General features: G+C 42.8%; 1 protein-coding gene across 1 annotated transcript; it reads left to right on the top strand.

Moving 5' to 3' along the window:
* Positions 1–10,252: 10,252 nt before the first annotated feature.
* On the top strand, positions 10,253–12,865 carry LOC110493625. Its single transcript, XM_036949614.1, has 11 exons — positions 10,253–10,409; positions 10,569–10,753; positions 10,830–10,933; positions 11,210–11,301; positions 11,461–11,641; positions 11,810–11,915; positions 11,995–12,083; positions 12,155–12,246; positions 12,368–12,475; positions 12,594–12,635; positions 12,729–12,865. Exons 1-10 carry the CDS (start codon positions 10,340–10,342, stop codon positions 12,608–12,610), a joined length of 1,044 nt encoding a protein of 347 aa, XP_036805509.1. The 5' UTR covers positions 10,253–10,339; the 3' UTR covers positions 12,611–12,635; positions 12,729–12,865.
* Positions 12,866–16,553: the final 3,688 nt, after the last annotated feature.

The following is a 16,553-nucleotide window of genomic DNA, read 5'->3' as shown; positions in this document are numbered from 1 at the left end:
TGAAAATAGCTGTGCATCGACACTCCCCATCCAACCTGACAGAGCTTGAGAGGATCTGCAGAGAAGAATGTGAGAAACTCCCCAAATACAGGTGTGCCAAGCTTGTAACGTCATACCCAAGGGTCTGAATACTTATTGTAGGAATTGTTTCCAATTCATGAAACATTTCTGTTGAATGTGTGTTTGCCATTAATCCCCTGTCAGGTGTGTTCCCCCTCTACAGGCCAATGTAGAATACAGTTGAAAGGCATACATTCTCCAAGGCCTACTGGGAGTGACTGGAATGGCAGCACACAGTCTTTTGACCACACCGTCCATGTTTACCATGCTGTTTGTTTCTTTCGTTTAATGATCAGAATTAATTTTGGTAAAATTCTATACATTTTTGTGTCCAGAAGAACGACAAATAAATATATTATTATTTTTCAACTTGAATCAATCTCTGGACATTGGATTTGTATGCGTCAAGAATAACATTTCACCACTCGCCATTGTGGCTAAAGGATTAGAATGGAAATTGTATTTTGACAATTATATTAGCCATTTAGCCACTGCACTTAGTCAAAATCGGCCCCCTTGAACTTTGCGACCTTTTGCCACATTTCAGGCTTCAAACATAAAGATATAAAACTGTATTTTTTTGTGAAGAATCAACAACAAGTGGGACACAATCATGAAGTGGAATGACATTTCTTGGATATTTCAAACTTTTTAAACTTTTTTTTGCACAACTGAGCAAGAGGACAAGTAGATTAGAGTGTCTAGTTTGAGAAACAGACACCTCTCACAAGTCCTCAACTGGCAGCTACATTAAATAGTACCCGCAAAACACCAGTCTCAACGTCAACAGTAAAGAGGTGACTCCGGGATGCTGGTCTTCTAGTCAGAGTTGCAAAGAAAAAGTCATATCTCAGACTGGCCAATAAAAATAAAAGATTAAGATGGGAAAAAGAACATAGACACCGGACAGAGGAAGATAGGAAAAAAGTGTTATGGACAGACTAATCTAAGTTTGAGGTGTCCGGATCACAAAGAAGAACATTTGTGAGTTGCAGAAAAAATTTAAAGATGATGGAGGAGTGCTTGACGCTATCTGTCAAGCATGGTGGAGGCAATATGAAGCTCTGGGGGTGCTTTGGTGGTGGTAAAGTGGGAGATTTGTACAGGGTAAAAGGGATCTTGAAGAAGGAAGGCTATCACTCCATTTTGCAACGCCATGCCATACCCTGTGGACGGCGCTTAATTGGACCAATTTCCTCCTAAAGCAGGACAATGACCCAAAGCACATTTCCAAACTATGCAAGAACTATTTAGGTTAAGAAGCAGTCAGCTGGTATTCTGTCTATAATGGAGTGGCCAGCACAGTCACCAGATCTCAACCCTATCAAGCTGTTGTGGGAGCAGCTTGACCGTATGGTAAGTAAGAAGTGCCCATCCAGCCAATCCAACGTGTGGGAGGGGCTTCAGGAAGCATGAGGTGAAATCTCTTCAGATTACTTCAACAAATTGACAACTAGAATGCCAAAGGTCTGCAAGGCTGGAATTGCAGCTAATGGAGGACTCTTTGACGAAAGCAAAGTTAGGACACAATTATTATTTCAATAAAAAATAAATCATTACCTTGTCAACATCTTGACTATATTTCCCATTTTGCAACTAATTTCATGTATGTTTTCAATGAAAACAAAGACATTTCTAAGTGACCCCAAACGGTAGTATATGTATATATATAAATACAGTGCCTTGCGAAAGTATTCGGCCCCCTTGAACTTTGCGACCTTTTGCCACATTTCAAGCTTCAAACATAAAGATATAAAACTGTATTTTTTTGTGAAGAATCAACAACAAGTGGGACATAGTCATGAAGTGGAACGACATTTATTGGATATTTCAAACTTTTTTAACAAATCAAAAACTGAAAAATTGGGCGTGCAAAATTATTCAGCCCCCTTAAGTTAATACTTTGTAGCGCCACCTTTTGCTGCGATTACAGCTGTAAGTCGCTTGGGGTATGTCTCTATCAGTTTTACACATCGAGAGACTGACATTTTTTCCCATTCCTCCTTGCAAAACAGCTCGAGCTCAGTGAGGTTGGATGGAGAGCATTTGTGAACAGCAGTTTTCAGTTCTTTCCACAGATTCTCGATTGGATTCAGGTCTGGACTTTGACTTGGCCATTCTAACACTTGGATATGTTTATTTTTGAACCATTCCATTGTAGATTTTGCTTTATGTTTTGGATCATTGTCTTGTTGGAAGACAAATCTCGGTCCCAGTCTCAGGTCTTTTGCAGACTCCATCAGGTTTTCTTCCAGAATGGTCCTGTATTTGGCTCCATCCATCTTCCCATCAATTTTAACCATCTTCCATGTCCCTGCTGAAGAAAAGCAGGCCCAAACCATGATGCTGCCACCACCATGTTTGACAGTGGGGATGGTGTGTTCAGGGTGATGAGCTGTGTTGCTTTTACGCCAAACATAACGTTTTGCATTGTTGCCAAAAAGTTCAATTTTGGTTTCATCTGACCAGAGCACCTTCTTCCACATGTTTGGTGTGTCTCCCAGGTGGCTTGTGGCAAACTTTAAACAACACTTTATATGGATATCTTTAAGAAATGGCTTTCTTCTTGCCACTCTTCCATAAAGGCCAGATTTGTGCAATATACGACTGATTGTTGTCCTATGGACAGAGTCCACAGATTCTCGATTGGATTCAGGTTAAATATAAACAATTGTTTATAGAGTGAGTGTGTGTTGTGACATACTGTCTCCCTAATGAAAAAGTACTACTGAATTACTACTGATCACTACTACACAAGATCTACAAAAAAAACTACTGGCAGGTGGTCTCCCTCTGTATGATGAGCTGAATGTGTCCAAACACGGTGTGTTCACTCACACCCAATTCCATCCAGAGCTGACCCAGCTCGTTACAGCAATATCTACTGTGGTTAACACATTTCTGTTCCAAGAGCAGCAGCACACCCTGTTCATTCATGCTGCTGCTAGAACAGCAACATATACTATATATCGGGTTAGTTAGCCTGCAGGGTTAAATTGTTTATTAGCAAGCGAGCTCAGTAACCTACAGTGCCTTCAGAAAGTATTAAAAAAGTATTCAAAGTATTCACATCCCTTGACTTTTTCCGCATGTATTAAATTCAGATTTTGTGTCACTGGCCTAAACACCATAATAGCATGAGGTTTTTAGAGATTTTTACAAATGAAAAATGAAAAGCTGAAATGTCAATAAGTCAATAAGTCAATGAGTCAATAAGTATTCAACCCCTTTGTTATGGAAAGCCTAAGTAACAGTTCAGGAGTAAACATTTGCATAACAAGTCAAATAATAAGTTGAATGGACTCACTCTGTGTACATTAACAGTGTTTGACGTCATTATTTAATAACTATCTCATCTCTGTACCCCACACAGATACAATTACCTGTAAGGTCCCTCAGTCGAACAGTGAAATTCAAACACAGATGCAACCACAAAGACCAGAGAGGTTTTCCAGTGCCTCGCAAAGAAGTGCGCCCATTGGTAGATGGGTCAACAACAATACAAAAGCAGATGTTGAATATCCCTTTGAGCATGGTGAAGTTATTAATTACACGTTGGGTGAGGTATCAATACACTCAGTCACTACAAAGATACAGGCGTCCTTCCTAACTCAGTTTCCGGAGAGGAAGGAAACCACTCAGGGATTTCACCAAGAGGCCAATGGTCACTTTAAAACAGTTACTGAGTTTAAGCAGTTCTGCTATTAGCTCACTCTCAAAATTTGCGCCCTGATCAGTGTGGATTCTTGATGCAAATCCGTAGACACAGAAGACATGATCCCACAGATTACGAGCTACTTGCTTGGCTGTCTGGTTTCTGCATGGCCATGCATGGGCAAGTTTAGTGAAGTGGTCAGTCACCACCAGAACATCAACTGAGTTCTTCTTACGGTCTTCCGCTGTCCAAAAATCCAAACACACCAACTCCATGGGAGAGCAAGTTTTGATGCTCTCTAACGGGGCTCTAGCCGCTGGCTCTGGAGTCTTTGCTAGAACGCATCTCTGGCAGCAGCGCACATACTCCTTGATGTCTCTCTCCATTGCAGGCCAGAAAAATATCTGTCTGGCCAGAGCTAGAGTTCTAGCTTGGCCTTGAAGTCCTGCAAGGTCGTGAATGCCAGTCATCGCTTTGAGTCTCAACACCTCTGGCAAGACATACTGGAACTTTCTCCGGTTTGTGTGACTCTCCTTAATGACACGATACAGAACTCCCTCTCTTAGGATCAAGCGGTCCCACTGTTTCATCAGCAACAACACTTTAGAAGAAACATTGTATCAATCTCGTCTGGTGGGCCGTTTCTTATTGAAGACGAAAGGGATGACCTTGGAAGTCACAGAGTCTTGCAGCTGGAGATCTCGAAGTTCCTCGTGCGAGAGTTCAGGCAAAGTGTCAATACCAGGAGAAAGCAGCTGTTGGGTGTTGGAACCAAGCTGGATTGCTTGCATCTCCGTTGAGCATTCCCAGTCGATATGGAGCTGACTTATGGCCTTCACTTCAGCAGTGGTCAAGGAGGTTATCTCCTGGGGATAAGAAGCCCAACGGAAGGCATCTTGGACATCATCATTCAACGTCCCAACAGCCTCAGACAGAAGTGCTAGGTAGGACTCCCTCATCAGTCTCTGCGCGACAGTCACTGCGAAGGGGTCGCGGCTCAGTGCATCTGCTACTGTATTCTTGCTGCCTGGGATACGCTTCAAATCAAAGTTGTACGGTGCCAGCTTGGCAACCCATCTTTGCTCGCAAGCGTCCAGCTTGGGTTTTGTCATGATGTACGTTAATGGGTTACTATTTGTCCAGACAGTGAACTCGTGCCCCTTAAGCCAGTGACTGAATTTCTCACACACACTCCATTTCAGTGCTAGAAATTCAAGTCTGTGTGCCGGATACCTTCTCTGCGACTTACTCAGGGTCTTGCTCGCAAATGCTATTGGCCTTGCCTTATCTTGACCTTCAAGTACTTGGCAAAGCACAGCCCCAAGACCATCCTAGGAAGCGTCAGTGAAGAGAATGAACAGCCTCTCGAAATCAGGGTGAGCTAGCACGACACAATTCAAAAGAGCATCCTTCAGCTTCTGGAATGCAACGACACACTCCTCAGGCTAATCCGATAGCTTCAGATTCCGGAAAATCCCACTGTTGCCCTTCTTCCCATCTCTTCCTCTTCTCTTTTGACCCCCAGTGAGTGCAAACAAAGGTCTGGCTATAGCAGAACAGTCAGGAATGAAGTGCTGGTAATATAATACCATACCCAAGAAGGATTTCAGCCTCCGAGCAGAGGGAGTGCAGCCATCTGCCTCCATCAGCTGAGCATGGCTCATCTTGGCAATGGCCTCCACCTTCTCAGGATCCACTGACACACTGTCCTCTTTAATGATATATCCGAGGAATTTCACTGTTCTTCGTAGGAAGTGGCATTTTTGGGGTCCTAGTTTGAAATTGTTGGCTCTTAGACGGCTAAACACAACTTTAAGTCGCTGTAGAGCCTGTTCCTCGGTGGGTGCAAAGACCAACAAGTCATCTAGGTAACAAAGGAGATTTGAGAAGTTTAGGTCCCCAAATATACTTAACATCATTCTCATGAAAGAGGCCGGGCTGTTACACAGACCTTGTGGCATGCGATTGTACTCATAAAGTCCCATCGGTGTGGTAAAGGCTGTGTACTTCTTGTCCTCTTCATGAACTGGAATGTTATAAAATCCTGAGGTCAAGTCCATGGTGCTGAAAAATTCACTGCCACCAAGCAATTTGCTTTATGAGGAAGGGGATGAGCGTCCTTCACCGTTCGTGCATTCATCCACCTGAAGTCAGTGCATAACCTCAGACTCCCGTCTTTCTTCCATGCCATGACTAAAGGGGAGGCATACTCACTAACTAACTTGCGTATAAGACCTACTTCTTCCATATCTGTCAATACCTTCCTCAGCTTCAGGTAATGAGCAGGCGGAATTCTTCTGTATGGTAGCCGGAAGGGTCTGTCATCAACCAGGTGGATACGTTGAACATAATCCCTGGCTTCTCCGCAGTCCAGATTATGTCTTGAGAAGATCTCTTCATATTTTGTGATGGTATTCACAAGCTTTTCCTTCCACTGGTCAGTTACCTGGCATCCATCAATGACAATGTCTACTAATCCTAGATCAGACAGTCTTTGTTTCAGATTTTGGCAACCATTGTCATCCTGCTTCTGTTCCATTGGGGTTTTCCTCACTTCATGAAGGCCCTGAAAGATTGTTGCATCCTCAACAGCCAAGCATGTAGACACATCGGCCAACTTCATGTTACGTCTTAGGGTGAGATGTTTGTCAGAACAGTTTACTACCTTTAAAGGGACCCAGCCATCTCCCCACATAGGTGTAATAACTCTACCCACGAGTATGTTTCTGGGCATGACCTTTGACCTGGTAGGTTCGACTATTACAGTGCTGCCTGGAGACAATGCCACATATTTAGGAAGTTTACCCCAAACTAAGTGTTCAGTCTTGGGCGAAAGAGTCACAGCTTGAGTGAGCTTCACTGTCCCAACCTTGCCATCGACTTGCTGTCCCTTCCATCTTGTGACACTTGTCATCATCTGCAGAAACTGCTCACCCTCTGGGGAGTGGGTCTGGCCATCCATGTTGTTGACGAGCTTCCAGTATTCGTCAGTGCCTTTCATCTCATGCAATAGATGCTTAATGACATTCGATCCCAGGATGAGATCATCACGCTGTCCAGGGACAACTAGAGTGGCCACTTTAACATCAATCCCATAGATTTGCATCTCCAAATCATAGAAACACTTTGTTGAGGTCTTCTTACCCCCACACCCCACTAATACTAATTCTGTGGGAGGCTGATAATGCTGAGGAAGGGCACCTGCTTCCAAAAGTCTCTGCTCCGCATGTTCACTCAATGTACAGGCCATAGACCCAGTGTCAAGCATGCCCTTAAGCTGCACTTTCCCATGTACAGACACAGAGGTGAAAAACAAATCTGAAAAAGCCTCAACCTCTTGTGAACCTAACATAACAATTTTCTCTCCTTCTTTCGCATTAGAGCACAAAATATCATACGTTTTCTCGAGATCATCAAATTCTTTCTTGGGGGTAGACAGTTGAACACCCACATTTCCCCCCTTCACCTGTGGGCGTGTCAGTTTAACGGTTGCTGCTGTGGTGGTGAGTTTCTCTGCTGTTGTGGTGGGCGTCTCTCACCACCGGGATTGGCATAGCGTTCCCCCGGTTTTGGACAATTTGACTTCCAATGATCTGGGGAAAAGCACCGGAGGCACAGGTTCTCATGTCTACAGTGCATCACAGTGGAGTGATCTGTTGAGCCACAAACCCTGCATTCCCTACGCCTGGAGGGCTGGGTGTGGAAAGATGGTGCCTTGGCCTGTGTCTGTGAAACCATAACGGGTGGTATGCTCTTCTCTATGCTCTTCTCTCTCAAGCAGGTGAATGAGTCTCTCGATACTTGCACTCTGCCCATCTTGTTTGGCGCTTGATGTGAGAGAAGTGTCACTGCACGCACCAGCATTGACCCCGCCTTCACATGGAGTTATCTGGGGATGTACTGTTACTTGCTTTGAGGATACAGCGGTAGATTGACACATGGTGGCTTTCCTGCGGCGTTCATGTTCATAGATTCTCTCCCGTACTTCACTCGCAGTCCATTTCTCAGCAGACTTGTATTGGAATACTGCTGCCAGTTTGGGGTCAGGGCAGTATGTTACAAACATCCTAACGACATCGGAGTCAATCTTCTTACCTTGTCTCTTAAGGCCCTCGTCAGCGACATCTACGGCCTTGTTCAATCGAACCCAATACTCCATAACAGCCTCTCCGGGTACAGGTTTAGTATTGTAAAAATCAGCCAAGGGCATGCATGAATAGGCCAATTCGCTGAAATTCTGTTTCAGAATGTCAAATACAATCTCTGGCTTCTCTGTAGGATCAACTGTTGTCTCATTGTGTAAATGTATCTTTACCATGTCTCTTGCTTTGCCAGATAATCGACTAATTATCTCATCTGATTGTTCCTCAACCGGACATCCCTTCCTCCTCAAGTATATTCTCGTCAACTCCTCCCATTCATGAATGGAGCATTTGTCTGTAACATCTCCTCTATATGTAGGAGGTTCCTTTATGTCTGATTGCATGATGAACTTAATTTTACTGAGATCTACATATCCTACCGACTCTGAATGATGATCACTTATCTTTTCTGTACTTACTGGTGGCTCATAAGTACTGGACCTGCCACTCTGTAGTTCTTCCCTAATGGAGCTCCCTATTTCCTGGGCTAGCTGAGTGACCAGCTCAGCTAGACCATCTACAGGGGCATTTGGATTAACACCAGATGAAGGGCTTTCATCCCATTTTTTTGTGGAGCAAAACATGGGGGAACCTCCTGCACCTACACACTTTACAGGGGTTTGATCAGAGTATGAGAAAAACCTCCCCCTCCCAGCAGTGAATTTGGGTTCATCACCATTATAAGATGCCATGCCACTAAACCACTAATGTTACGTTAAAATGTCTGTTGATGAACACACTTCTATGTTGGTTAACTATAAACAGCGCTCTCAATACATCGTTGTCAGAAAAAAAATCAACAGGAAAAAAGACTGTAGTTCCGATTTTTGCCACAAGGCGGCAAGAGTACCTCAATGATATAATTAGTCTCTAGAGCAGCAGCGCCGCGGTGATTGAGCTGACGTCGATCAACGATGAATCCGGGACTAGAAGGCACCAATGTAACCGGTGCTATACTGTAACGCTGTAACTCTGCGTTGTGTGTGGTTGATTGAGACTATAGACGTGGACTTTGGAGATCAGGTAGTTTTAATTAAGCAGAACTCACTCTCTGCATGTTGCATCTGCATCCAAAAGGAAATAAAACATTTGTAGAGCACATATGTTCTGAGAATCGTCGCCTCTTTCTCTCAGTGCATCAAAATGATTTTGAATACAAAAATTAATACAGTCTCTCCTTATTATACATAACATATTTTACATAGATAAAACCACATACCTGCATCCAAAAGGAAATAAAACATTTGTAGAGAACATATGTTCTGAGAATCGTTGCCTCTTTCTACAACAGATGCACAATGGGAGGGACTGGGATCATTCGAGGAGCTAGCCATCGTTCACACATACAATAGCATACAAAATAGCATACAAAATGCAATTGCCATGCTGACTGTGGGAAAGTCCACCAACGCTTTTGCCAGAGAATTGACTGTTAATTTATCTACATAAGCCGCCTCCAATGTCGTTTTAGAGAATTTGGCAGTACGTCCAACCGGCCTCACAACCACGTGTAACCACTCCAGCCCAGGACGTCCACATCTGGCTTCTTCACCTGAGGGATCCTCTGAAACCAGCAACCCTGACAGCTGATGAAACTGAGGAGTATTTCTGTCTGTAATAAAGCCCTTTTGTGGGGAAGAACTCATTCTGATTGGCTTGGCCTGGCTCCCCTGTGGCTGCGCACTTGCCCTCCCAGTCCCATCCATTGCTGCACCCCTGCTCTCCCAGTCCCACCCATGCCTGCGCCCCTGCCCAGTCCTGTGAAATCCATAGATTGGGGCCTAATGAATTTAATTCAATTGACTGATATCCTTATATGAAATGTAACTCAGAAAAATCTTTCATTGTTGCTTGCGGCGTTTACATTTTGGTTCAGTATAGTTAACGTTAGCGAACTCTGCATTCTATACGGGTATGCCAATGGCCTGCTGCGATGCCCACTATATAGCGCTTTTCAGATCTATTCATATATTTAGCTACGGCAGACAGCTAGATCGGTGATGAGATGATCATTCAGTATGTAAACTAGCGGGTTTGGCCACCAATTAAATGGCTGGTTTTACCTTATCCTTGATCAGCATTTTGACTGTCGCATAAAATACGCTTTAAAACGATGTAAAAAAATACCTAATCCACACTTAGTGTGGTACTGTCAAATTGAGCAAACCAGATTGTTCAATCTTTTTGATTCAACTTTATTTCCTGTGTAAGTCACTATTCTGTCCGTCCATCGTGTTTTGTGAGACGCTTTACAGACTACTTTATGGGGAAAAGATGTGACTATTACAGTTTTTACTTTTAAAACCCATAAAAATTCAAGGATGTTTTCAGACCCGGAAATACCAAAAGTGATGATGTTGGTAAGTTTTTAGGTCTATAATTATCGCTCCTTGACCTCTCACGGGTGTTCAGAATTAAGATGATTAGGATCAATTGGTCCATAAATATTTCTAGTTTGTAGGCACTCCTAGATCATTCAGTCATGTCTCTCCTGTGGCAATGTGCAATTGTTTTGGCTGTCGTCGTAGCAGCAGCAAGCGCTGCCAATGAAGGTACGTCTAATAATGAACGCATAATATGATTATGTAGCGCTGATACCATGTTAACTTGAATAGGCTACTTATCTCATGCAGACCGCCTAACAGACTAGCCAAGTTGTGGTGTTGGCTCTTGAGATGTGAATGATGACATTATCAAATTTATATTTTTAGATTTTAATGTGGATTGTGAGAAACACTCCATTAAAGTGACATGGAAGGTCAGTCCAGAGTTGGTTGAACATGCTGCCCGTCTTTTCCTTGGACACTGTGTTCCGTCCACATTTTCTGTTCTTCCCACGGGAGAAGGGATGGCGACATTCCACTACAACCTCAATGGCTGTGCCATCAAGAAACGGGTAATGTCTAACTCTTGACCCAATGTATGCCATTTTGGATCCTGCGACGACTAATGCTTCTCCTTCTATTCCCCAGGTGACTGGCAAAAAACACATCTATTCAACCAGCCTGACTTACAGACCTAACCAAAAGCCCAAACCTGCTGCTATTAGTCACCATATTAAGTGTGTTTACATAAGGTAACCATCTATGCCAGGGCTACTCAACTCTTACCCTAAGAGGTCTGGCGCCTGCTGTCTTTCGGTTGTACTTTATCATTAATTGCACACACCTGGTGTCCCAGGTCTAAATCAGTCCCTAATTAGAGGGGAATTATTTTTTTTAAATGCAGTGGAACTGAGTTGAGTTTTAGGGCTCTATTGGGTGTAGTGTACTCTAGCTATGGTGTTGGAATCAAATCTTCCTAAGCCTTTGCCACCTTCATTATTAAACTAAACATTCCCCCTTGTATGTAGACCTGAGGGATGGATTCCCCCATTCCTTATCCCTGCCTATGGTAGTGCTGAGGGTCATGGAGGATTGGTTTTCCACATGGCACTCCTCAATGGTGAGTGACTCATACAACAACAATTATTGTAAGAATATGTTCAGTCAACTTACCTGGTAAAGAAATTCTTAGCAGAGGACACTGCCCAAAGCTAGTTGAAACCTGTGGCTGTACAGTACGTATGAGCATTGAGCCCCTTCCCCTCTCTGTTGCATGTAGAAGACCTTACTGGTCTGGCTAAGAGCAGCCTGTTTCCCCTGGGCTCTTTCATCCCCATCTGGGCAGCAGTGGATCAGAAGGACCATCAGCCCTTGCTGCTGCTCTTGGAGGAGTGTGTGGCGGCCACAACACCAGAACTGCAGTCTGCGAGCCTGGTGTACCCCATCATCACCAACAAGGGGTATGTACCAGACCTGGCTATGGCCATGTAGGGTGCACATTTTGGTTTTTGACTGCCTAGCGCTAAACGGCCTACTCAAATGTTGAAAAGCATTGAATACATTTTAAAGTTAGCTTATTTGCTGGATGGAAGTTCTGTTTGTCTGCTCATTGCACAATGCATTTTCAGTTGCCTTGCAGATGGGAAGACTGGGAACTCCAGGTTCCTGCCTAGGTACCACTCGTCTGCTATTCTGCTTTACCTGCAGTCCTTCAAGTTTGCCTTAGGCGAGGAAGTGAGTGGACCACAAGTTCTCGGTATGACTGGGTTGTTTTCATACTGTAGCTCTTGACTGTTCTCTTATTTCACCCCAGGTGTATATTCATTGTAAGCTTGTTGCATGGGACCCTGAGGTTTTTGATATCGAAAAGAAGGCCTGCCACTATATTAAAGAGACTGGAGGGTAAGTATTGGTCACATAACGACCATAATGACGTTAGTGCCAATGCAACAGCCAACTTTTTTTATTCATAGATGGGAGCTGCTGGACGACCCGTCTCAAAGTGACCTCTGCAAGTGCTGTGACTCGAGTTGCAAGCCTCGGTTGAAGAGGGGCGTGGATTCAGGTATTTTGAGGCACTTCATTTCAAGCCTGACTAAACTGTAGTTCCATATTCATTTGAGCTGATCACTCTTGAGTTCTGATGGGACTGCAGCTTGAAGTAATTTATATCTATTTTTTCTCAGAACCCCAGGGCCTGGTTCAAAACTCTGTTCTTGGACCGCTCACAATAGTGGAAAACTCTGAAACCCGGATCCCCAGTGAATTTGTAAAATATCCTACTGTAGAACAAGGTTGGTGATTTTGGCATTGAAGACTATAGTTTACACTTGGCTTTTAATTGTATCAGCTTTGATGCCAAATGAACTTGAACCTGTAACCTACTCATCTGTCATTGTGTTCTGTATTCAGTTGACTGGTTGGCGTAATGGTCTGGAACACTTTGCTTGTCAGGTGTGTGCTGGTTATTTTACTGTAACATCCAACAGCAATGGATGCCAACAGCAATGAGATGCATGTTACTAACAATTCTTCAACCTGTTACAGGGATGGCTGTCTTTTCTGTCTCTACAGCCATCTAATTGTAGGTGGCCTGAAGAAGGGTGCATCACGTTCCACTATCCCCAGTATGGATATGAAGTCCTTTGACTTGAGCACGTTTCAATAAAATGAGTACTTTACAATGGTGTTTGTTTCTAATGGTTGTCAAAATGTTATGATCCTGATGCGATGTACACTAAATCCAGTAGTGCGGAGCCGGTATCTACACAAAATAGCCAAGAGGTGACCATCTGGTTGTAGGAAGATCTCAATGAGATTGCTCAGTGTTTTGCGACTTTGTGTTCTGGACTTCCCAGTGTCCTGATTACTCTTGAACTCTAACACCTTCTCTTGGCATAATTAGTTTGCTAATGATAGTCACAGCAGGTGTTCATGCAATGGTAACGCTATTTGAAAGCTTGTCAGTGAACCTGCTTATTGTCGGCTATACTTTTTCAGCAGTAGCCCACCCCAAGATCAAATTGACAAGCCAAGTTTAGAGATTGTAGGTGGCTGATGGCCATGCTTAATGGCTGTGATAGGAGAGAACTGAGGCTGGATCAACAGCATTGTACATTGTTACTCCACAATACTAACCAATTATAGTGAAGAGAAGGAAGTCTGTACAGAATGTAATATTCCGAAACATGCATCCTGTTTGCAATAAGGTACTAAAGTAAAACTGTACAGAAATGGGTCAAAGTGAACTATGTCCTGAATACAAAGCATTACAGTATATTTGAGGCAAATCAAACACCACATGACTGAGTACCACTCTTCATATTTTCCAAGCATGGTGGTGGCTGCATCATGTTATGGGTATGTGTGTCATCGGCAAGGACTGAATATTTTAGGATCAAAATAAATGGAATAGAGCTAAGCACAGGCAAAATCCTGAAGGAAAACCTGGTTCAGTCTGCTTTCCAACAGACACTTGGAGACAAACGCACCATTCAGCAGGACAATAACCTAAAACACAAGGCCAAATATACACTGCTGTTGATCGATAACCAATTTGACAGAGCTTGAAGAATTCTGTAAAGAATAATGGGCAAATATTGCACAATCGAGGTGTGGAAAGCTCTTATAGACTTACCCAGAAAGACTCACTGCTGTAATCTCTGCCAAAGGTGCTTGTACAAAGTATTGACTCAGGGTATGTAATAGATATTTCATTTTCAATACATTTGCAAACATTTCTATAAACATGTTTTTACTTTGTCATTATGGGGTATGTGTAGATGGGTGATATAAAAAATATATATTTAAACATTTTATTCAGGCTGCAACACAAAATGTGGAATAAGTCAAAGGTCTGAAGGCACTGTAAGGCTGAAACTGTTGAGCTAGCTAGCAGCTTGGTAACTAAGGCTAAACTGTTGGCTTGCTAACAACGTAGAAAACACATTTTACCTAACTAATTTTAGCTTGCATCACATTTAGTATTTATTCAGTTAATTAGACTAACTGGAAACAGGACATTAATGCACAAAATGAAAAACTATATTCAACTTTGCTTTTATGCTGCTCGCTCCTGCAGAATTTTGTACTTCCTATTCCTCCCTCACTTTTTTCCCAAACGTGTTTATTTTGCCTATCAAGTGACATGTCTACCTGCCTGCTCTCCGTTTGGTATTCCCGCCTCCTCTTCTTTTTCATTGGTTGCCTTTCCCGCTCTGAGAACGATTGAGTAGGTGAAACTCCTATGAGTGTTATGCTCATATAATGTAGGGTACAGTATGTGTTGGCTTCATCCACTCTGCAAAGGTGTTTTTTTCCCAGCTTTTAAGAGGACAGCAATAGACCCTCATTTATGATATCAGTGTGCTGAAATGCATTGAGATTTATATTTTAATAACAGCCAAATGTATCATGTAGCGTCAGTGTCATAGGTCTACAGAACATGAACTTTAAACCTGTCATAGAGTACAGAGAACATACATGGCTTGTGGCCCTGGGAGTATACAATGGAAAAACGTGTATAAATGATTTTTTACCAAATGTTGCTTAAAATTTGAGACTTTGCTTTTTGTCGTTATCGATGCAAAAAAAAACTACGTGGGGTAAAAATAGAGAGAAAAAGGGAAACTTTCAACAGTAATGGCAATGTTGTCATAGTTTCCCTGTTGCCACTTATGTAACTGTAATCATCTGTTTACACTTTATTCAAATGAAATCATTTTCACGTATGCACTGGCCAAAGATGTTTAAATGAGAGATGTCACCTGGTGGCAACAACAAATGTTGGCAACAAATGGAACCACAGGAAAAACACCTTAGAAATAATATTCAATTGTCCACATGATAGAGCCATATAAGAGTTATAAGGTAACATGAGTAAATTACATCAGTTATCAGTTGACCCCGCCTTCACATGGAGTTATCTGGGGATGTACTGTTACTTGCTTTGAGGATACAGCGGTAGATTGACACATGGTGGCTTTCCTGCGGCGTTCATGTTCATAGATTCTCTCCTGTACTTCATTCGCAGTCCATTTCTCAGCAGACTTGTATTGGAATACTGCTGCCAGTTTGGGGTCAGGGCAGTATGTTACAAACATCCTAACGACATCGGAGTCAATCTTCTTACCTTGTCTCTTAAGGCCCTCGTCAGCGACATCTACGGCCTTGTTCAATCGAACCCAATACTCCATAACAGCCTCTCCGGGTACAGGTTTAGTATTGTAAAAATCAGCCAAGGGCATGCATGAATAGGCCAATTCGCTGAAATTCTGTTTCAGAATGTCAAATACAATCTCTGGCTTCTCTGTAGGATCAACTGTTGTCTCATTGTGTAAATGTATCTTTACCATGTCTCTTGCTTTGCCAGATAATCGACTAATTATCTCATCTGATTGTTCCTCAACCGGACATCCCTTCCTCCTCAAGTATATTCTCGTCAACTCCTCCCATTCATGAATGGAGCATTTGTCTGTAACATCTCCTCTATATGTAGGAGGTTCCTTTATGTCTGATTGCATGATGAACTTAATTTTACTGAGATCTACATATCCTACCGACTCTGAATGATGATCACTTATCTTTTCTGTACTTACTGGTGGCTCATAAGTACTGGACCTGCCACTCTGTAGTTCTTCCCTAATGGAGCTCCCTATTTCCTGGGCTAGCTGAGTGACCAGCTCAGCTAGACCATCTACAGGGGCATTTGGATTAACACCAGATGAAGGGCTTTCATCCCATTTTTTTGTGGAGCAAAACATGGGGGAACCTCCTGCACCTACACACTTTACAGGGGTTTGATCAGAGTATGAGAAAAACCTCCCCCTCCCAGCAGTGAATTTGGGTTCATCACCATTATAAGATGCCATGCCACTAAACCACTAATGTTACGTTAAAATGTCTGTTGATGAACACACTTCTATGTTGGTTAACTATAAACAGCGCTCTCAATACATCGTTGTCAGAAAAAAAATCAACAGGAAAAAAGACTGTAGTTCCGATTTTTGCCACAAGGCGGCAAGAGTACATCAATGATATAATTAGTCTCTAGAGCAGCAGCGCCGCGGTGATTGAGCTGACGTCGATCAACGATGAATCCGGGACTAGAAGGCACCAATGTAACCGGTGCTATACTGTAACGCTGTAACTCTGCGTTGTGTGTGGTTGATTGAGACTATAGACGTGGACTTTGGAGATCAGGTAGTTTTAATTAAGCAGAACTCACTCTCTGCATGTTGCATCTGCATCCAAAAGGAAATAAAACATTTGTAGAGCACATATGTTCTGAGAATCGTCGCCTCTTTCTCTCAGTGCATCAAAATGATTTTGAATACAAAAATTAATACAGTCTCTCCTTATTATACATAACAT

Source organism: Oncorhynchus mykiss, chromosome 17 (genome assembly GCF_013265735.2).
Source record: "Oncorhynchus mykiss isolate Arlee chromosome 17, USDA_OmykA_1.1, whole genome shotgun sequence".
In the NCBI taxonomy this organism is placed as follows: domain Eukaryota; kingdom Metazoa; phylum Chordata; class Actinopteri; order Salmoniformes; family Salmonidae; genus Oncorhynchus; species Oncorhynchus mykiss.
This window is presented reverse-complemented; position numbering and strand designations above follow the sequence as displayed.

What these genes read in the sequence shown, in the direction of transcription:
- LOC110493625 (XM_036949614.1), top strand. Translation starts at nt 10,340, where the DNA reads ATGTCTCTCCTGTGGCAATGTGCAATTGTTTTGGCTGTCGTCGTAGCA. An exon ending in GCTGTGCCATCAAGAAACGG is followed by an intron (nt 10,754 to 10,829) that starts GTAATGTCTAAC and finishes TCTATTCCCCAG; the next exon opens with GTGACTGGCAAAAAACACAT. An exon ending in ATTAAGTGTGTTTACATAAG is followed by an intron (nt 10,934 to 11,209) that starts GTAACCATCTAT and finishes CCTTGTATGTAG; the next exon opens with ACCTGAGGGATGGATTCCCC.